Source organism: Odontesthes bonariensis, chromosome 5 (assembly GCF_027942865.1).
Source record: "Odontesthes bonariensis isolate fOdoBon6 chromosome 5, fOdoBon6.hap1, whole genome shotgun sequence".
In the NCBI taxonomy this organism is placed as follows: Eukaryota; Metazoa; Chordata; class Actinopteri; order Atheriniformes; family Atherinopsidae; genus Odontesthes; species Odontesthes bonariensis.
The window spans coordinates 15,683,883-15,705,849 of NC_134510.1; the positions used below are offsets into that span (position 1 = coordinate 15,683,883).

Sequence of the window (21,967 nt, forward strand, 5' to 3'; positions counted from 1 at the left end):
CTGGCCCTGAGTGGTAAAGAGCCATTGATACACATGTGCATTTCCTGCAACATGTCAAAACTATCTGCAGGGTACAAAAAAAAAAAAAAAAAAAAAAAACAGTACTGTCTGGATTGTAGCATTCTGCATTAGGTAAAAGCATTTAAATTTGGAGAAGTCCCCAATGCAATGTCCTCCGATGGGAAGCATTTAGTTCTGCACTCAATATCCCAGTTTAAGCCCGTCCTACTCATCGGACAAAAGCTGCTGCAAACACAGCCGTCAGTGTCCACGTTGAAACTGTTCGACTCAATTTCTCACAAGGAAAAGCGTAGTGCTGGAATCCTGCAAAAGTACACGTCGACACTCAATTTCACACTTGGCAGATCCTTTATTCTCACCTTGCTATACAGCTGTCATTAACTGACAGTCTTACCTGTGTTACATGTTCCAAGCAGTAACCCCCCCCACCATACGCAGTGTGAATGCCTACACCGAGCTTTAGTTGTAATTCAGGACTGCTCCTTATCCTAATAAATATACATATACACACAAACAATTTAAACTGCAGCTATGACACTGGCCATTTTAACTTTGTTCCAATTGTAAACCACCATCACAAACCGGAACATTTCCCCCATGAGTTTTTTTATTTTAATGCTGTGTAAATTTGAAATGAGACAGAAGTCCAGGAGAAATGACAGTCCATTTTATTGTTTCAGAACACAGCAGGCTACAGCAACCAGCGCCTCTCACTACCTCACCCCTTAGTAACAGCAGACCAATAGGAGCACTTCTCCACCCCTGTCCTTTCAGACACTCCCACCCAGCTTGGTCAGCTAAACCCCCTTTGGAACAGCAGAGACACATCAGTGTCCTCCATTAAAGCAAGAAAATAGCTCGATATTTGGACCATGATTTCCAATTCATGTTTTATACAAAAGCTACACAATGTTACACTTGATCATCAGAATACAGTTCAACTGATTAACTTTAGTGTTTGGACACCATTTAAAATGTGATCTGATTCTTTACTTGGATGGAGCATCACCACTAAAAAAAAAAAAGAAAAAAGAAAAAAAGAAAAAAAAACTCAACACTATCAGAGACTTAAAATACAAGGGACTGCAAAAAACAAGAGATGAGTATCATAATGCAGAAAAATGGAAAAAAAAAAAAAGCAAGCTAGATTCAGTTTGTACCATTACAGACTTGAAGAAAACAGAATAAAAAAGTAAAACAAACTGAGTAAAAATGAACAAAATGCATAAAAGGGTATTTGAAAAATCGATCATTTAGATCAAAATCTGTGTGTTTCATGTCAGGTTTTTGAAGTCAGCCCCCCATCAGGCTGACAGACCAGAACCGAACCGCACTAATATCTACTTTGTCCCAATGGAGTTCCCACAGACAGGAAACTCTGCTTGCTGTTGTTGAGTCATCTTCAGGCACTTTCTGAAACCCCACCTCCTCCATATGGGCGAATCACAATGCAGGTTCATCCAGATCACATGATACAGCTGCAAAGGGAGGAGAGAAATGAGTGGGGGAGAAAAAGGAAGGAGACAGCACTGATGTTGCTAAAAGGACCACACACAGAGATCAAACACCAAGTAACTTAACACACACCACATCACACAGCTTTGAGAGCAGTCTGAACATGCAACAGCCATAGTGAGCAAACCCTCTCTTCTCCCTCCTTAGCCACCTTATGCAGAATCCTCTCATCTGTGCGTCCATGTTAAATCTTTGCTATGAAGTTGCTACCATTGACTGCAGCTGATAGAAAGCTACAGGGTGACATGAGATGTCAATCTTACCTAGTAGAAAGTGTAGTGTAATGTTGGTCTTGGTATTTACAGGTCGGTATCAAACCAGGCCAGTTGGTTTGAGTCTCCAGGAGGCAGGCCCTCTATCAGTTCCTGGGCATGTCCCAGGTCAGGCAGCCCTTCTACAGGGGGATAGTCCTGGCCAGGGTGGTGGCCTCCACCCAGATCATGGTCCATCATGGGCTCCAGACCCATAGAGTCGGCTCCGTAACCCCCCGAATGGAAGGAACGGTAACTTGGGTCTGGGGGAAGCAGGGAGTGGATGGAGGAGAGGCAGGGGAAGCAGAGCAGTTGTTAGAAGCATGTTAACAAACCACACCGGCACACAGTAGTACGATCATTCAGATGTAAAACTGCACAGCAACACACCATCAGCACACCGTCCTACAGCAGAAAGGGCTCCGCCCACACTACTGCTGTTGGGAGTTGGGATTCAGCTAAATTCATGATTCTGTTCACTGTGTTGGGTTTGAGTAATCAGGGTGTTCAATACATTCACTAACATCAGGTCAGTTTTCGTTCGTGTGGGACAGAGCCAGTTCAAGCTGTTAGTGCTGGAGGAATGAGAGCAGAGCAAAATAACAGCCAGCTTGCCCCTGACTTACTGATCAGTACACGCAGACCATAATGTTGTTACACTTGGGACTGTGTGACAACTGACAGCGGCAGCATTTTACTTCTTGGAGCTGCTGGGGTTGCCCTGTTGTCTTCTTTACTGACCTTCACCCTCTCCAGTTGCTTGTTTATCCTCTTTTTTAACTGTTAATCCTACAGCAGTAATGATACAGAGACGGGGGCTCAGACTAGCAATATTTTGCTCATTTCAAGGGTGCCACAGAGGTTAGAAATTTGTCAGTGGAAAACAGACTGACTCGGACAACTGGGCTGAAATGTTTGTTGGCGGAACTACTCTGTGCCTTGTTTAGAAGGAAATGTTCCATCCACACAAAGCTGAGGAGGTGATTTACCTTCCTGTCTGTATCCCAGAGGCTCTCCCTGTGCTCCGATGTCCAAACCCAAGTCTCCAGTCTGCAGAGCGAAACACACATAGGGTGAGGAGGGTGGCGACACTTCTGCACGTCGTTGATAACTGACATTTACTTTAACGACTGATCTTGAATGCTTCATACCTCGTTCCAAGCCATTGGTTCGGTCCTGAAGAGTGAACTGGTGAGTTCTACAGAGAGGCGTTTCTTGTAGTCTTGGGGTTTGTCCTCGGACATACGGAACAAAACTGCTGCTGCATACGTTGCTAAAGAAGAGGAAGGATTGACAACATTTTTGACAATCAATGTAGGAACTTCTACAAAAACTCATTTGTAAGTAGCACAGTTTTATCCATCATAACCACTTTGTACAGCTGGACTGAATCTGGTCAACATCTGCAAACTAAAAAAGTCATTATGTGAATTGCTGGAACTTTGTGTACGTACCAACTCCTTCATTGCGGCTGTGCAATAGTTCTGTAAGTGGGGCAGTGGCTCCCTCGGCCTCGATGGCCTCAGCAGCCTCTTTATCCTGAGCCAGCTCACACAGGACACCTGCTGCTACACGCTGGATGTTCTCAATGGGTGAATACAACAGCTGCACACAAAAACACCCAGCACCTCATGGTAAAATAAACAGCTTTTACATAAAAGTGACACTACCTCGAGTACTGTCAAAGCAGACATTTTATAATAAAAACAAGTTGAATTTTTGGACATATTTAAATGCCTTGTAATCCAGTGCATGGAAATTGAGCAGAGTGACACTGCTCAACACTTACCTGCACAAAGAGTGGAATAGTGTTGAGTCCTCTGATGACTATTCTGTTGTGGACATCTCTGGCCAGGATATGAAGCGCTCCTGTGCAGCCCTCCACAATCTCCTCCATACGAACTCCCTCCTGTAAACATTTCATCGGTTACAGTGGATCTACTCACCTTTCTACTTCTCCACATATTATATTGGTCTGCTATAGTCCTCTAAAACTGAGCAGAGTGGGTAATGCTTTTGATCTCTTCATTAACTATGGAAGGTGTTGTAGGCGAACCTTAATTTGGAACTGAAGTCTGCTGTGTGGGGACTGCAGCTACACTGCAGCACAGACAGTTTACTACAGTGGTGTGAAATCACTTAAGTCCTTGGAATGTGTGAGTGCTCTTACCACAAACTGCTGCTGCGTGCCTCCCATGCTGGTGCGTCTCTGTGTGTCTTGGTGTGCTCTGACCAGCAGCTGGACCAGTCTGGGGATGGCTCCCTGCTCCCTCAGAGGGGCGTGGTTTGCAGGGCACAGAGCCAGGTTGCGGATCAGACCAACTGTAGCCTGACAGTGGAGCACAGCAATGTGTCAATAGAACACGTTTTCAACTGACCAACATAAAATCCCAGCTATTCAAGAATCACATTTAAATATTACATTTTTCAACATATTAGTATTTAAAAAGGCAGTAAAAAGCCATGTTTCAAGTAATGTTTTTCATTTGACAGTTTGTTATTCGGGACTGTTTTGTTTCTCGGGACAGGAATAAGATGTACTAAAGCTCATTTCTGTAGAAATGAACTGCACAGATATGTGGGTGTGTACCTTGATGAGCGGCCAGTGTGAAGGCGGATGCAGTAATTTGACAACCACAGGCAGGCCATAGTGCAGTCTGACAGCGTTCTGTGCCATCTCAGCATCCTGGTGTCGAGACGTGAGGTGACGCAGGGCACAAATAGCTGGTTCGGTGATGTCTTCTCTGTCTCCAGCCCGAAGCACCGTGCGAACTAATGCCTCAATACCTCCAACCTGGATTGGAACAAATGGCATGACAGATAAATACATCCATCAGAGCTCTCGGATGGATAGCATTCACTCTAGATCTAAAAAGGAGACATATCAGATTGAAAACAACAACAAACCTTTGCATAAAAGTTAGGATTACATAAATGATGGCAATCAAATTTCACCTGGGATTATGCACCAACTGTGGGTGTGTGCTCTCACCTGGCAGACCATCATTTTATTCTTGTAGTTGTTACAGGTCAGATTGGACAGGATCCCAGCAGCACAGGTCACCACATTAATGTCGTCACTACCGAGCAGCTGCACCAGAGTTCCTAGCAGACCTTCCATTCCCTCCTGGAGAGAAGTTAGAAGGTTTGTATGCTGCACCAACAGCCCCATGAATGCAAGATACAAAGATGAAGATCAACTCAAAAATAGAAACTTCTTCATCTTCTGCCTCTGCTGAAAAATGACTGTTGGAAACTAACTATTGAATGTGGAATTCAGAAAGTTTCAATAATTCCTTCAGTCTTTGAAAAACAAAACCTCAAAGTGCAGTTATCATCACCTGTTTGGTGGCAGCATCTGATAAGTTCCTGAGAGTCCAAAGACAGTTCTGGACCAGTCTCTGGCTGGGGTCTGTCAGGTGCAGTCCCAGGGCCTGCATACCTCCTGGACACAGTGTTGATTGTGATGGTTTGTGTTTAACACGCATTGAAGTAAAAACATGGAACAATTATGTATTGACTCGTACTACTGACAATGTTGAGGAAACGTACCTGCTTCAACAATGGCAGGTTTGTTACTGGAGCACACTGACAGAACTTTAAGAACACGGCTTGTGGTCCACAACAGCTTCTCGTAGGTGTATGTCCTCATAATGTTGACCAGAGCTTGGGGGCCACCACTGGCCAGAATAATCAACTATACAAACAGAAAACACACAAGGATAGATGGTTTTGTCCAAATATATAAGGGGCCCGTACAACAACCTAAATGTTATCAACAAAGTATTACCCTCTGACCGCTCACCTTGCTTTCCTGGTTTCCATAAGCCAGTATCTGGAGACAGTCAGTGGTGATTGCCAGGAACTTGACATTGGTTTTGTTGAGCAGAGCCACCATTTTCTGCAGACCGCCTGCTAAACGAACAGCCATCTTGGCTCCTTCCTGGTGCAAGAGTAGGTTGTGGAGGGTGGTGATGGCGTAGAACAGGACAGAGTCCACTGGTGAACTGCAGAGGACAGGACTGGTTGATCAAAAACATCTGCCTTTGGTGCCTAAAACGCTAATTACAATTATTCCCCTTTCATGAATGATGGGATCTGTTTGCTTAAAAATCCTGATAGTGAACACATCAGGCTTTGGCCAAAAAAAATAAATAAAAAAAACCTGGTGTGGAGATTTTTGTCCATAAAAACACTGCACTGCCTGCTGTCTAGCTTTGCTGATGAGCTACAGTACACCAAGTAATTGTGATCCCCAGAGAACCCTCCCCGTACATACCCAAGCATTTTAACTAAAGCTGGTATTCCTCCAGACTTGAAAATAGCCAGCAGTCCCTCCCTGTGATGGGAGAGGTTGTGCAGTGTTCCCGCAGTGCAGCGAGCCGTCTCCACATCATTTGTGTTCTGCATGGTCCTGACGATTGCAGACACCATCTGGGGGGAGCGCATGATGGCGTGGCGAGAGGCTTCTTTCTTTGATAGCTGGTGAACCATCACTGATGCTTTGTTAACTACGACCTGAGTAGGCAGGTGGGGGGGGGGGGGGGGGGGGGAAATATGTTACAAAGCAGAAGAAAACAAAATGATCCGAGTGAGAATTCTGATTCATAATTAGTATAGAAAATGACCTGGTCCTCGTCATTGAGTAGTTTGGTGAGTTCTGGTATGGCTCTGGTTGCGAGCTCTGCATCGTCTTGATAGTTGATCAGATTGACCACAGCATGTTTGAGCATCTGTGATGGTTCTGCCAGTCTCTGGACATTAGTTGGGTTTGCAGCATCATATTGTGTGGAGGGGATCTGCATGCCCTCCTCTAGAGTCTCTGGGAACATTGCTGCACGCACCCGCTGAGCACGAGTCATGGCATACTGACCATCCAGGTCTACAAAAGACAAGAGAAAAACTTTTTTATGTCTACTGTGCAACATTCACCTTGCAATCTTGCTTAAAAGAGGAGGGAAAAAAGGGGTGAAGAGTGATCAAACTTACCCTGTACTTGGTCCTGGGAGAAGTTCTGGTTGAAGCCCTGCTCCCACTCGTACAAGACCTGGTTGTTATCGACATCCTCTTCCTCAGGGTTGCCCTTACCACTGAGAGAAGGAGCAGTTGTGGTGGCCCCTGAATGGATGCCAGAATCAAGGTAGGACTGTTGCTGCCAGTGACTGACTGCTGCCTTACGGTCTGGCTCCATAGCCATGTCGAGTTCCATCAGATCAGCTGAAAATAGAAGTAATATTCATGAATATGGGTGGGTGGGGGCGTGCTCAATAAAGCCAACTTCAGACGTGTTTAAAAGTTGGCTATGAAATGTCAAAAGCACTGCGCAGAATTAATTTCAAACGATACTATAAGATTGTAACAATGAAAAACAACGACTACAACATCATGTGTGGCAACAATGTAAGTTGACACCAGACGGTACCAGCTGCATAAGCAGTGGTTTGAATCCACAGATCTAAATGGATTTCTGACCTGCCTCCTGTGCTATTATTTTCCAGGGCTTTCATACCTCAGTAAGCTGGGATTCACCAATGAAAAGTTTCAAATTGAAATCAATAAGTAATTTACCGTGTTTTTATAAGAACACAAATCTACAGCAAGAGAAGATAAGTTTGGACTGCTCATAAGTTTAATACACTGCAAACTACTCAATCTGTGCACAAATTGAGTAAAATGCACAAGTGAGTGCATGTCTGAAGCTCATTAGCTCACCTTGGGAAGCCATGTTCCTTTCTCAAACCACAGCCAACACAGCTTCCTGATCTGGGGAAACAAAGACAAAAATAAAGTCAAACCATGTCAGTAGCATTTCATGTATCACTCCATCTACCCTGCTCACTACCAGTGAAACATAGGTCATTTCATACTCAACACACATAAAGATCAAATGAAATGCAGGGAAAAAGGATAAATTAATGGAGGTATTAGCAAGACAAGTGATTTTCCAGTGTTTTCTTTCCCTTACTGCCTCCTCCCATACTTTGGTTTCCTCTTCCCGTTTCAGACAGATATGCAAACAGTCGCAGCTCTCACACAAAAGCCACCATTAAGTCTAGCAGCTACCAACTATTTAAGTGAGGAAGGACAGGGGAAGTGGAGCACTGGGTGGAGAGAGGAGGCAGGGGGAGGAAGGAGGGCAACACATTCTTGCACTGGCTTTGAAGCTGAAACCACACTGCAGGAGAGTAAACACTGGCAAATGGCAGGAGAGGTAGAGCAAGCAAGACGCGATTAATTTAGAAAAACAAGCCAGAGTGAAAAAGCAGCATTTTCAATTTATACTGAAAGATAAATGTTATGACACAAAAAAGGGGAAATGGGAAGAACCCCTTCAAAGATCTTTGCCGAACTGAGAAAAAAGGAGGCTGTGCATTTGTGGAGGGAGAAATCCTTCAGTGAGAGCTTTTAAAAAGTGCATCTGCGGTTATTGCGAAAATTAACTGGAAGAAAATGGAAGCAAAATCTCATTCAGTCACAATACACAAGTTAGGACATGCTGAACCATAAGGGAGACCAAAAAAAGGAATCATAGTGATTAAGATTATAGACGGTAGCCATGACTTAAGTTTCCACCTTGTGTTACATTTCTCATCAAGCATCTGCTCCAACACTGGCAAGAAATGTGAATTCACCAAGGTAATGTTCTTAATATTGAACAGGGATTTTTTTTTTTTTTTTAATATCCTTTCGGTTTTAAATAAATCTTCAATACAATCAAAACCAATGCACGCCTGATCTGAACTGAATAATACTGCTCAACAAAGAGGATCCTGAAAATAACCCAACTGTCAAACATCATGCAAAAAAACACTGAAGCCTAAACATTTGTGCATTTACAACATTACACTAATGCACAGCGTGCTGGGTTTTCCTTGCTGGCCAAATTGCACAAGAGTAAGTTAACAGCTGGGAGAGGCTTCACTGCTCCGATGTGTCCAAAAACTGAAAAAAAGACAAGATGTAAACTTGTGAATAAGAGGAATTTGCACCACTGGAGGTGCTGAGATTACTGTTGGGAAGTCTCAAAGAAACACACCAATAGTGAACCAAGTGAAGATTAAATATCACTTAAACCACAGTTAATAAGTGTTTAACTCCCCAACAACTGCTCATCTCCAGCCTGAAAATGTGGAAGAATGGGTCCAAATGGATTTAGTTTCAAATATGAACTTCACAGCTAGGGTACGGGAAGAGAACAGATTAATAAACTAACACACGAGCCAATATGCTGACTTTGTTTGAAAGCTGTAGCAAGGAAAACCAAGAGATCAAGGCATGACCACAAGGCCAGATGTTTATTATATCAAAGAGCACATTTTTAAAAACATGGTCTAGTACCAGTAGTGCTGCAAAAATGCTAAATCTGTAACACCGCAAGATCAATCGGCCAGCCATACAGCTTGCATAAGGCAGGCATGTAGGCAAAGTGCAGGACCCCCCCTCTTCAGAACCTTGACCTTAATGCAGCATTTTCCCCCAGCTGCCTGTTGCACACCTCTGGGTACCCACTTGTCCTACTTCTGCCAGTGGAAGTGCAGGTGGTTTGGTGTCAGAGGTCAAGTGATCAAAAGGACTCAACTCAGATGGCAAGGAGATCTTTCACAGCCATCAAAGAGAAAAATAGAACTCCCTCTCAAAGGGAGCTCCAGGCTTCAATTTACTACTTTTTTGTTTTGTGGTCTTATTGTATTTCAATGTTAATAATTTCATCATTACCAGAATCAAACAACAAATAAACCAGCTGCCACTTCCTGCAGTGAATTTTGATTCAACACAATAGGTGCTCGAGCAATATTAAAGTTTGTGTTCGAGGAAGAAAGTCAAAACGGTTCAGGTCACTTTGCATGGGCAAAGACTTTCCAAGTGATCAGAAATTACTGAAGATTTCAGTGATAATACAGAACGAATAGAGGAACCATGGAGCAACTCAGATTAATTCATGTCCAGTGACACAGCAATGTCCAAGGTGAACATTAGTTAGAGCTAGCTTTTGTTTCACACACTGAACAAACAATGCATTTCCATATTCTGAATCTCGGAAATCCAGTGAGAGGTGAATCTTGCAGTTTGCCTCTGAATACTAAAGTGAACCAAAAACACAGCATCTTGCTCTGTCCTTTCATAGAATAAAATACTGGAGTTTGTTCACCATTACTGTGTTCTTTTCTCTTCTGACAAAAAGGTGTGGCTGGGGAAGTTTGGCATGAGTTTACTGAGCCTGTAGTCACCCTGATGTTAGACCAAAGTCCTAAAGCAATCCAACCAAAACAGAACTCGCTACCAGAGCTGTTATTATGTTCTGCTTCAGGAATATGTCTTTTGGTGTGCTGAATGTGGGCTGATTAGAGGGTCCCTCTTAGTCATCATGAGGTCTCTGCTTAAGATCAAATGCATCCGTGTTTAAATGTCTGGAGATGGTACTATACACTGAGGACCTTATGTTAACACCTTGATTTAATAAAACCACTTCAAAGGCTCAATGTGTAATTTGGTCACTTTGTTCTAATTTATTTTCTTATGGGAAATGGATATAAATCACCCTGCTTCTAAAACCCTCTACTGCAAGCTGGAGAGCACAAAGACAAAGGCCTCCATACACAGACAAAGCAGTTAGGGGCTGAATGGTAAAAATCAGGATAGTGTGAGTGCTTGTGGATGGAAGGAGTTTCTGTTAAATCACTGCCAGTATGCAAATACATCCAAGGACAGCTAAACCACAGCTCTGAATGACTTCCTTACTGCAACACCCACACCACCTTACCTCAGCTGTGTGATTCAAACACAATTCTGAATCATTTTTCAGAGACAGTCGCTTCTAACCACAAATGTACCAACTTAAATTTGCTGTTCACACGCCATCCTCCCAGCACTGCAGGCTCTTAGCCTCATATAACCTAGCCCAGTCTTAATGGAAGCCACATGTCCCGCACAGGCCTGGATACAAATCAAACATACAATCAAAGAACACAGTGGAGCCATTTATGATTCACACTGGTGGTAAAGTGGTTCTTTACATCTGACCTGGAAAAACTCCTTTTTATGAGCGAGCAAGCAAAGTCTGGCCTCCAACTGAGATAGAATAACGGCAGCTTAAAATGCAAAGTTGTTACTGTAAGAGTTCTAAGACGGAGCCAGCAGCCCAGCCACAAAAATCTGAACGATAGGTTACTTTGAAGCCAAATGCAAAATCCAATAAGAGTTGTGCCGTATGCAGTTAAAAGCCATGTAATTGAAACCAGATGCCTACTGACTAACACACAAGCCCCCGGAGTAAGATGTCTGTCCTGTGCAGAAAAACAAAGGAAAAAAAAAAATAATAATCATCTTTAGGTATGCTTGGATAAAACTATCAAGCATATCAGACATTTGAATGTAGATAGAGAGGATATGCGTGCATGCACATAGCCTCACTTCAAAGCTCACTGAAGTTTAACTACAGATCAGCACTCAAATAACAGGGCATACAGCTCCAGTGCAGAGGTGGATAACTGGGAACAGTGTCCCTCTGGCACTGTCCTGAATGCAGTATGTGCAACGTATTGTTCAAACAGAGAAACGGTACATTACTGGCACATAAAACAGCTCACTTTTAAGGCATTACAGCTCAACTGTTTGTGTTTCAAAGTTGGATGTAGTTCTGCTGTTTTGTTTTTTTTGTTACACAGCATGAAACCATTAAATGGGGATAAAGAAAGGCTTTGCCTGTGGCCAATGACAAAAGGGTGTATCATCCAGTTGGTTAGTATACATCAACTGTGATACCTTTAATGTTTAACATGTCAAATAAATGTCAAAAAAAAAAAAAAGCAGGAGTGAAAAAGATAGGTCTCTCAGATTACTTTAAGCAAAACACTAACACACAAAATAAAATAATAATTCATTAACTAAACTCAACTTTTCTGTGTCATTCCTCATTTTAACAAACCCATCACAGCCATCTATTCCTCACTGGAACTCAACACCCCCGGGCTGAGTTCAGGTGAGCCTCGTGTTCAGATTAGAGTAAAAATTTTTGTCCATCTGACACGCACTCCCTCCTTCAAATTGCATTTCTGGCCTTGGCCTGCAGACACTACAGCATCCTTTAAAAAGAAGGTACAGACAATTACTTTCGAGGGGGAAATTATGCACCGTTTGAGTTAAAGAGATGCGTTTTGAGCACAGGACTACAAATGAGCAGAATCCATTTAAACTGGAGCACAGTCCATTTACTCTCTTGTGAAAAACACAAGGAGTCAATACGTCCAGATGAGTAAATGACCCAAACAAGCTGTATTATCCGCACAAGCAGAGACAGAGGCTGCCACAGGCTTAGCCGCATAATGTGCAGGGTCAGCAGCACTCGCTGCCTGCTGCCAACAACACAATGAACCCGATGCCTGCAGCCTGCAGGGCTTTGCTCTGTTCCTCCACAGCAGAACGTCGGGATTCCTGTGGAGGGACAGGTAAAGCACTCACGGGGCTCGCGCGAAGGTGACTTTTCTCCCGTTTTATAACATATAATAAAAGTCCAGCCCATATACTAAGACTTTAAAGGGCTGGGAGTAAGAAAACCAGATTTTTTTTCTCTCCAAATCAGAACAAATACCCGAATTAATATCTCACTGCGACTCATGCTTGGGAATCCAAGTCTGCCTCACAACAGTAACAGTCATTACATCTTTAATGTGGAGTTCACTAAGATTTTTTTATTTTATTCATTTATTGATTTATTTTAAAGGGGAGAAAAACGACGGTGTTGGGTTGGACTAATGCAAAGGTTCACGGTAGCAGTTTTCCTATAAGTGGATCGTCTCAGCATACCACTTACTGCCTCGGATGCAACCAACACCCACGTTTCCGTCTCAAAATTTTTTGTCTGCATCGTCAGAAAAAAAGAAATACGCTGACGAGATAGCGCTGCTTGTTGTTTTTTTCTGTAGTTTTTTGTTGCGCTGTGCAGTTTGGTCGGGGATTTCACTGGAGGACTGACGGAGGACGAATTAGCGAAATTATTTGGACCAAGTTCAAAACACGGGATGCGAAACGCTTTTTTCCCAGCGATCTCTGGAATGTGGAAAAACGGGACATGCGAAACCAGTCGCGTGGTTAGGAAACTGGACCCATTTGTCCGGGCACAGTTCAAAATGATCCAGTTTTTGTGATGAGGCTTCCGCGAAAACAATTGAAAAAAAAAGGCACAAGAAAAAGTCACGGACCCCCGTGAAACGAAGGGAGCACGGACGCTGTCGCCGTACCACTTGTGTGTATTGGGAAGAAGCCAAAAAGCCACGAGGTATCCAACTTTGAGTCGCGTGTCGCATGTGCCTCTCCAACAGTCCAACCAATGAATTTATGGCTGTGCAAAGGGACCATAGGAAGAATTGTATACTTAATGTAAGACTTAATAAAAACGGACCAAACGCTCACCCAAACAAAAAGCGTGCTGCCCCGCCTCTTCTCCACAGCTGCTGGCTGCCCCTGACTTTCTTGCCCCAACACCACCGACTCGAATTTCACACTCTGGCTCCTCCTCGTCTTCCTCCCAAAGCACTTCGGCAGGGAGGAATTTGTCGGTCTTTGTTTAAAAGGACGAGTGGAAAACACTCACGGGCCTACGAGTTGGAGTCAACTCAAATGTAAACCATTAAAGTTTGGTGCCATTATGTCACGATTGAACGTTTACGTTTCTAACCGGCCACGGCCACATAAAGTTCCAACGGAGCTTCCGACGAAACGGTGGCGTCAATTTAACCAATTTAGCTACCCGACCAATGTTTACTGGCGCTTGCCAGAAAAAAAATTAACATATAACTTGAAGGTGAACTGCAATGAGCTTCACCTGCGCACATCCCCGCCCCCCTCGTGTGGCGTTTGTTAAGCTTAAACAGCTGTAAAAGCAGACGACCAAAAAGGCGAAAGCCAAGTCGCCCAAACATGAGTCAGAAATAAGGAATGCGGCCAACAATAAGTTGGCTAATAGCTGGGCTAACATTTGCCGACGGCAACAATTAAAAACGAACTTGGACATAACATCGGCGTCTGCTGCAAATCCAGTTATCCGTTTCCGAATAAACTGTGAGGCAACGGAATCCACAGGATTAATCTAAATATTATGGAAAATAGTTCATAATGGACAATACCAAACCCTCTGTTAACATGTCAGAGAGAATCTTCTGTAAAAGGCTAGGTTTCCATTAGGCGGTGGCTGGCATATCCCAAATATCTGCCGTGAAAGCAGCTGACTCGCTAGCTGCGGCAGCAGCATCCCCGGCCAGCCCGCACACAACAATCGTCTCCATTCCCGCTGGCATTCAGACAGAGCGGGGCAAGTAAAGATGAAGAAATGGACTAAAGCCGATAGTTTGAATGTTTAAGCCTACCCTTGTCAACACAGCAAGTCCGTCCACTTGGGTCCTTGAGAGTAAAAGCCACCTGGAAATGGAAAAACTCAAGGAAAATGCGTAGACGAGCGTCAGCGGGGAACCCTCATCCACTCCCTCCACGGAGAGTCGGTACAGAGGCAGCCGGAACCGCAGAAAGTATGAAATGTAAGATGGCGGCGCATTTATATAGACCGGACAACACCCTATGCCGTTCTATATCCTGTCGTGCACTTTAATCAAATAGAAACTAAAATCACATATCTTTTTTTAATTAGTGCCAATACGATGTGTTTTAATAAATATTTATCTCTCAATACAATGGCAATCAATTTTTTGTGAGAAACTGTTAATCTAACAAAGTAAAGTAAAGCGTAATCTGTGGGTACGACTGGCGTATGAATATACAATGGAATGAAGTTCCGACACTAAAAAAAAGGAAACCCGACTCCTTTCCACAGAGTTATCTTGGACTGGAAAACATGGATTACTTCTCTCACCTATGCAAAATTACACCTCTAACTCTACACTAAGGCTTCTTCACACTTGTGAGAAATGGAACACAAAAATAACCTCACAAATTAGTCAGAGTTGGAAAGGAACAGTGACTGAAAATCACTTCAGTGGCTCAGTGTGAGCACTACGTGAGTTCCTATATAACCTTTTTCTACTCCTCTATTAATAGTGAGATCATAGCCAGTAGAGTTGGTATAAACATTTCAATAGATAAAACTGGTATATTTTTCTGTTTCAGTCACAAGTAGTTAATTAATTGTCAAATGTCAGTGGCACTCAGGAGTTGGTCTTTTTGTTTTACTCACAAACACTTGCTCCTTTGGACATATAAAACTGTGATGCTGTGTTTTTATGCCTGCAAGCAACACAGCAAGTTATTCAGCAGGTCGGATCACCTCTCTTGATTACTTCTGCATCAGTTCTCACCTTGTGAGTGATTGTCAGTCATTCCTGAGAGTTGATGATAACTGAGATAGACATGGTTGTGTCTCTGAATTGTACAATCTCACTTGTGAAGGAATCAGATAAAAACTTTGATTAATTACCACCATTTCATTGTGTGGGGAAATCCGAGTTAAGAAATTAGTATTTCTGCAGACTTACCTAATCAAAAGAGGTTTCTATTGCTAACAGGATTATATCTTCAAAATATTGAAGACTTGGATAAGACGTATTTTGCTGTCTTCATCATAAAGCAGATTCAACCATTAAAATTATAAATGATCTATGAGCAAAGCCGAGGCTCTTTAAGTCAATAGTGTGATCTCCTCTTTTTTCTGAGATCACAGCTTTTCATTTTCAGATATTTTTCTATTGGCTCAGTATTAACTACGATGAAGGAGCCTCTAGCCAGTTTTTGATCCCTTATTTTTTGTGTACTAAAAGGTGTAGAGCAGATAATGTGTCTTTACAATTTAGATTAATTCAACTAGTGGTGATGTCATTAGTAAACAAACATCATTTCTTCTCATTTGCCTACAGGCTACTTTCTTAACCTTTGAGTCTATAGGTGGAATGACCAAGCTCCAGCAGCTGCAGGAGTTTCAAGTTAGACGGGAATCAAATCATCACAGCTACATATTTCGTGAGCACATCACCTAAAATGACTCCACCCCGTGTCACGAGATTGCAACGATTACAGTAACTGAGAGTGATTCATATTTTTTTGAATGGCTTTCAAACCACAGTGAGAATTACTGCTGTCAATCAGATAAACATAGAGCCACGAAGTTTGAAATCAAATGGCTCGAGTTCTCAGGAGACACGTGATTTCACAAGAGCGTGCTCATGCAACCAAACAGGTACGAAATCAACTCACAGTGAGTAACTTTAGGAAAACAGGAAGGCATAGCATTCAGTGTGGTAGATATTTTTAATTATAGTCCAAAAACATATATCAGTAAAGAGATTTTGTAATCGTTTGTAAGGTGACAGGATGGTGATCAGACGCTTGTTGATCTGCATGTCCTCTTCCAAGGTTAACCTCCAACTTCATCATTATATATTCATAGTATCAAACAGTAAAGAACGTGTTTGTGGGTGCAGATGTTAGAAATAGGAATCTTTGATAAATTACATTAAAACATATTATCACTAAAGCTCTTTGAACACAGAGAGTGGTACATGCAGTGTCTGACATAATCATGTTTGTGTTAGATGGCAAACGCATATTAAAGCCTTCATCTGCATACAGATACGCTGTTGTAAAGGAACTCCTTCATAAAAAGACACACCTGCCTTTGTAGTGGTGAAATATAGTTTACCCAATCTACAGTAAACAGAGCTTTTCAAAGGATGCATAGTTGTTATTGCTGGATATTGTGATTATGTCTCAACTAAACAAGTTGAAGTCAAATTTGGAGGTGTAACACTAAAGTCAAAGAAGCACGTGTGAGTGGAGAGCATGATTTATTTTTCAGTGTCTTTCCATGAGCCTTTTTGTACACTTTTGTCTTATGAAACTATGTCAACTCAACTTTATTTAGCTACTTCTGTCACACAAATGTCTGTATTTACAAAAGGATTCCAGGGAATATATAATGTTGAAAAGCTGATAGTGATTTAGGAGAGAGTGTGACACTGCACAGTCAGGCTTTAGCTACCATCACGTTTTAATCACAACCAGATTGTCACAGTTCATCCTGCTGTGAGTCTGGATTAAAAGGTCAGAGTAAAAAAATCTTATTTACTTTCTATGAAATCCTTCTGAAGTCTAATCTGTGATGTCTACGACAGTCTGAATCAAGCACACTGTCTTTGCATTCAATTTCTGTTGAAGTCCTGTATCGTAGCGTCATTTTTTATGCTTAATTTGTGCCTGATACAAAACAAACAAACAAACAAACAAACAAACAAAAAAATCTAATTTTTTTTACTGAATTACTGAGTTGACAAAGAATGTATTTAATCCACATCATAGTGTATAGACTTTATACTGGTCCTTTCTGCTTGTTAAATTTAGACTTGTCAATCATGCTTTCTTCTGCTAAACTGAGCAGGAAGATAGTTCTACACAGCCTGCTAACAAACCATTTCTAATAAGTGAAGGCAGATGTGGGAGCTTTCAGTTGGGAATCTGTGTTTGTGTGTAAAGCTAGTAGGAAAGTGTGGAATAAACATTTCTGCATAGTGCCAAAGGTCACTTTTTAAAACCAGCTGAATAAGACACTGAGTCGTTGAGGGAGAGAAACACATAAGATTAAAATGATTAATAAAGAAGCCCTGAAGAAGCTGGACAGAAGCCCATCAACATCTGGATTTAGTGATACCTTCCTTAGAATTTAACATCATGGATTTGTACATTGTATTTAGTATCATTATAAAGATATTTTTATTAGGAGTCAGGTAATACATTTAGAATGTAGTCCCAATGTGGGTCATATTCAGTCCTGGCTTATCACAAGAGGGCTAGGACACGTGAGGTTAAATATCCCATTTTGGTTGATCCTGGTGAGATTCTGCCACAGATTAATCCGTAATGCCTGTGGAAGGGCCCTTCATCCAGCTGGCTGTGTTGAAATAACACAGATTTCTCTGTTCCCAAACAGGCTGTGGCTCTCCAATGACCCTGCGCTGCTGCACCACTTCAGGAAGCCCCCACAGCACTTGCTCTTCAAGGTGGAGAAGCCATTTCACATTCCACCCAGGCAGCATGAGAAACATGTACACCTGAAATTCATCAATACATGCTCATTGGTATGGACATCAAGAGACAGTTTTTCTAAAGCACAAACACACATACACACACACATAAAAATAAATGCAACTGTCTAGATGTAAATCAGTCTTTATAGAATAAAATGCTTCCTTTTTTACCAAGCCTATTATTATTATCATAATCATTATTAATATTATTATTGTTAGTATTAGTAGTAGTACTATTTGTATTATTATTATTGTTACAGTGCAGTATTGTATGGTATTTACTGACTGAGATATTGTGCATCTTTACTGATAATCTCTGGTCCATTCACTTAGAAAATAATCAGTTGATGGCATAAATGTGTTCAGAGGATGGAGAAAAAGATTTCAGCTTTTATAATTCTCTACTGAACCAGTCTGACAACATCGTCCAATCAGAACATCGTCAGTGTTAAATACTTTAAAAAGTCGCCATCTGTGGTGAGTAAAAAAAAAAAACAGTCCCTAACACAGCATTCCACGTGTGTCTGACAGTTTTCAAAACAGAATTTTAGCGTACAAAAGCATGGCAAACATTTTTAAGAAATACCTGAAAATGCTATCAAACCATACTGTGCGCACCATTAACTGCTAACACAACCAGCAGTGCAGTCATCAGGTGTAAAACATGATGGTGAGGAAACTGCATGTACATATGTGGGACATGTGTCCTTAGCTCTCAATAAGCAGAGGACATGATGGAGTATTTTTTAACACAAATAACGCACACACTCATGAAAACAGGTGGGTTTTGGTCTCTCTGGGGTCTCTATTCACAAGAGAAAAGCAGGTCACATTCAAGCTCCGTTCTTATTGGCCAAAGCCTACGCTGTGTTTACATGTGCGTGTGGACACGCTTGTATCTGTGTCAGTGATTATACGGAAATATCTGCTGTGTGTTTATATATTTGATATGTTTCCTATAAGATTCTTAGTGGTTTGATTGTGCTGGGAGTAGAAAAGTCTCGAACAAATATAACACTACATGAGCCCAAATGGGTCTCCGTGTCCACACATGTCTCTATGTTTTTATCATATCTTTTGGAGAACCACCTGTGTACACAATGTATGACTATAAGTATTTGGTGTGCAGTAGTTTTTAGTGTGGAGCAAAGACTCCAAGAGAAATCCTCAAATCCCTGGAGAGCAAACCGCCACATACGCATAGACTAGCTCAGGCCTGAGGGGTGTGGTTTCTTTCTCTCGCTGTGAAAGAAAGGGGCAGCTCAAAGCTACAGATAGGGGCAGACAAAACAAATACGCCCTCACACACAGGGACACACACACACACATATAGCGACGGTAGCAGCAGCAGGTCAGGAAAGCATGATTGACAAGGCCACATAGAAAGAATGTTAGTTTTGGACAGTCTAGTCAGGAAGGCTGTGGCTTATGGCCTTCTGTCTGGTGGAAAATATCTTTCAGCACGACAAACCAAACTTATTCTTTCTTTTTAAGAGAGTGTGAGAAACGTTTATTGGTATGCATCCACTGTGGCTCCAAATACAATTTGATCTCTAAATAATATGAGTAGGTAAAAAAAAGAGTGTTCGTGTAAACATATATGTATTTATTATGTGTAGTTTTATTTAGTTTGCCAAATGTTTTATTTTGGTGCATTCCAATGGGATTTTTTTTAGTTGTTTTTTTTTACCTAAAGGGACATGCAATGTTTTAAGGTTAAACTTCTACTCTCTGTGTGCAAAAAGGAAAAAGAAATGTAATCCAGAGTGTAAAGTGGAAGTATGGGAGGATACAAGAATCAAATCTTTGAAGAAAGTAAGAGGAAGCTGCTCGATCCAGACTACAGGAGGATTATTAGGATTGGGCAGTATAAGCCGATATAGGAAACAATGTGAAGGAGAGGCTGACATAAAAATGAAGTGGGGCTGTATTGCAGTGCAGGAAGCCATGTTGAGGAGAGACTCTTTTGTTGGCTGCAAGCCACTGAATGGAACCTGAATGGAGAGAATACTGTGGTGCTGAACTAATACAGGAAACAATAACCTGATTTCCACAGCATAGCCGAGTGGGATTTAGAGTTCACCGCTCTCAACATCAAAGGCACTCATTTAAACAACCCGGATGACATTTCACCTGCCTTCCGTGAGTCCTGTGTTGTTACAACGGCAGCCGAGACTCAGTCCCTGCATCTATACTGCATTAGTGGTTGCCATGGTAAAGGTCCTCAATCCTGCATTCATCCTGCACAGAGAGGCAACACTCACACTGATTTCTGCAAGAGGAAATTTAGGGTCTGAGAGACCGAGACAGCTGAAACCCAGTGACAGCTATTCACAGCTGTGTGATGTACTAGCACTGAGATGTTCCTGTAAAACCATGCTGGGATGTCTTGCTCTTTATCCATCACACCTCTACAGAACACTTACTGGCACAGCAAGCCTACGTGCAATGAGGGCCAGGGATTGTGTTCACTGCTCAGTTTTGCAGCTACAGTACGTTTCTGCTAATACACATAATTTCCATGGAACGTCTCTGAAAAACGGGCCACACACACAGAGAGAGGTCAGCCAACACCGCTTGATGCACTAAACTACCAGGGTGCCCCCTATTTCATTATAACCCATGATGTCATGTTAAAATGAAACTCCTCATGGAGAGCTAAACTGGAGCTAAGAGCTTTAAAGCTCCTCAACGTCATTTATCAGCTGGATTATTATCAGCAGCTGCATATTAGAGCCTATCACATCTGGATTTATATGCCATTTGTGTCACATTCACAGCGGGGGATAATGACTATCATCATTATTCTCATATCATTATGAACTAAGAAATTATTTCAACAAGCCCAGAGAGAGTGTAAATGTTAGTTTGATGGGAGATAGTGAGGGAGATGCTGTGATTTTTTTTTGTCAAGCTGTGGTTTACTTTTGTATCTAACATAACTTCTGATGCCAGTGAGCACTGCTACCCTCCGAAGGAAATTCAAAAAATGAAAATTTGCAAAAGCCATTAACTGAGTTGTCTATTGCATTGAAGAAGGCAATCTCTGATTAACATTATTCGAACATTTTCATTTGATAACACAATGTCAAACTAAAATGTATCGAAATACTGAAACACGTGTGCAGACAACATATTCATCTTCGTCAAATTTGCAAAAGTGAATCATGTAAAAGACTGCAAGTAAAAAACTGCGTATGAGGAAGTGACAGTGATGAACCAGGAGTCCTCGGCGAGCTGAGGGGATTGTATAATTGAGAGCATCGAATATGTTCAAATTAATTTAATAAATCACGAGTGAGCAAATATTTCCCCTCATTTTGTCACACGATAATTCGATAACTATAATTTGGTTATTCTGAGGAAAATTCAAGCAATATAGCTGACATAAACAGCTGTAACACATTTATATCAAATCATCTCTTCACAGTATAAAACAACATCCTGCACGGCTGTCTCCAGTTCACCTTCAGTTAATCAATTTAGGAAGCCTCCCAAACATTTCAATACCGACAAGGACAAGCTTGTTTTATCCATTTTATAAAGACTGTGGACTCTATCATTAGCAAATCAATTGCTGTTTCTATTCACATTTGGAATGGGTTCTACTGAGAATGAACTGGGGTGAATTGCCACCCTCCCCCTCAATGATTCACCGACAAGGAGCTATTGGAGCAGCGAGAAAGCCTCCACTGGTACGAACCATTTGGAATTGTCCTCAGAATATTTCCTTTTGCTCCAAAGCAGCTTATAGACAACAATGTCAAACTGGCACCTCAACAACTTCCAGCATGACTGATCCTCCGTAGGTCTGTGTGTGTTTGTGTGAGAGAGAGTGTGTGTTCGTGATAGGGAGAATCTGTGATCCAGACAGAAAAAGAAAGGGTGAAAAATCGACAACAGAGAGTATTGTGGATGCAAAATCTCACTTTAAAAACGGTGCAAAGCAAACATACACACGCACACATTTTGACGACTACATATTTCCATTTACACAGACAGTTGGAGATGATTTGCAGACTTCAGCACAGGCCTCAGCGCAAGCTAACAGGACTGGATGGTCAAGTAGAAGGTGAGTGAGTTAATGGTAAGTAGGATTCACAATTTTAAAATGTTAATAGGTCACAGTCATCAAAAAGCTATCACTGACTGTGTGCT

The 21,967-nt window shown here is 41.9% G+C and overlaps 1 protein-coding gene and 1 long non-coding RNA gene across 4 annotated transcripts in view; both read right to left on the reverse strand.

Moving 5' to 3' along the window:
* Positions 1 to 673: 673 nt before the first annotated feature.
* On the reverse strand, positions 674 to 14,316 carry ctnnb1 (catenin (cadherin-associated protein), beta 1). 3 transcript variants are annotated; one of them, XM_075465033.1, is made up of 17 exons: positions 14,150 to 14,316; positions 7,500 to 7,550; positions 6,777 to 7,004; positions 6,416 to 6,669; positions 6,067 to 6,305; positions 5,593 to 5,794; positions 5,340 to 5,484; positions 5,129 to 5,232; positions 4,780 to 4,914; positions 4,378 to 4,581; positions 3,958 to 4,116; positions 3,577 to 3,696; positions 3,242 to 3,392; positions 2,939 to 3,060; positions 2,777 to 2,837; positions 1,800 to 2,050; positions 674 to 1,499 (listed from the first exon to the last, which is right to left on the reverse strand). In XM_075465033.1, the coding sequence occupies exons 2-16, from the start codon at positions 7,510 to 7,512 to the stop codon at positions 1,836 to 1,838; spliced, it is 2,352 nt and encodes a 783-aa protein (XP_075321148.1). In that variant the 5' UTR covers positions 7,513 to 7,550; positions 14,150 to 14,316; the 3' UTR covers positions 674 to 1,499; positions 1,800 to 1,835. The 3 variants fall into 3 exon arrangements, with proteins under 3 accessions (XP_075321148.1, XP_075321147.1, XP_075321149.1); XM_075465032.1 differs by having other exon boundaries at positions 4,780 to 4,941; XM_075465034.1 differs by lacking the exon at positions 1,800 to 2,050 and having other exon boundaries at positions 4,780 to 4,941.
* A 1,716-nt stretch (positions 14,317 to 16,032) lies between these two features.
* Positions 16,033 to 21,967, reverse strand: part of LOC142380692 (uncharacterized) — a 30,410-nt gene continuing 24,475 nt past the window's right edge. Inside the window, exon 6 of the long non-coding RNA XR_012769862.1 lies at positions 16,033 to 17,833. This is a non-coding gene — a long non-coding RNA (uncharacterized LOC142380692). The remainder of the gene's footprint in view (positions 17,834 to 21,967) is intronic.

Coding starts and splice junctions, on each gene's coding strand:
- ctnnb1 (XM_075465032.1), bottom strand. Junction 6,306..6,415: donor TACTCAATGACGAGGACCAG/GTCATTTTCTAT, acceptor CTGCCTACTCAG/GTCGTAGTTAACAAAGCATC. Junction 3,061..3,241: donor CAGCCGCAATGAAGGAGTTG/GTACGTACACAA, acceptor CCTCTTCTTTAG/CAACGTATGCAGCAGCAGTT.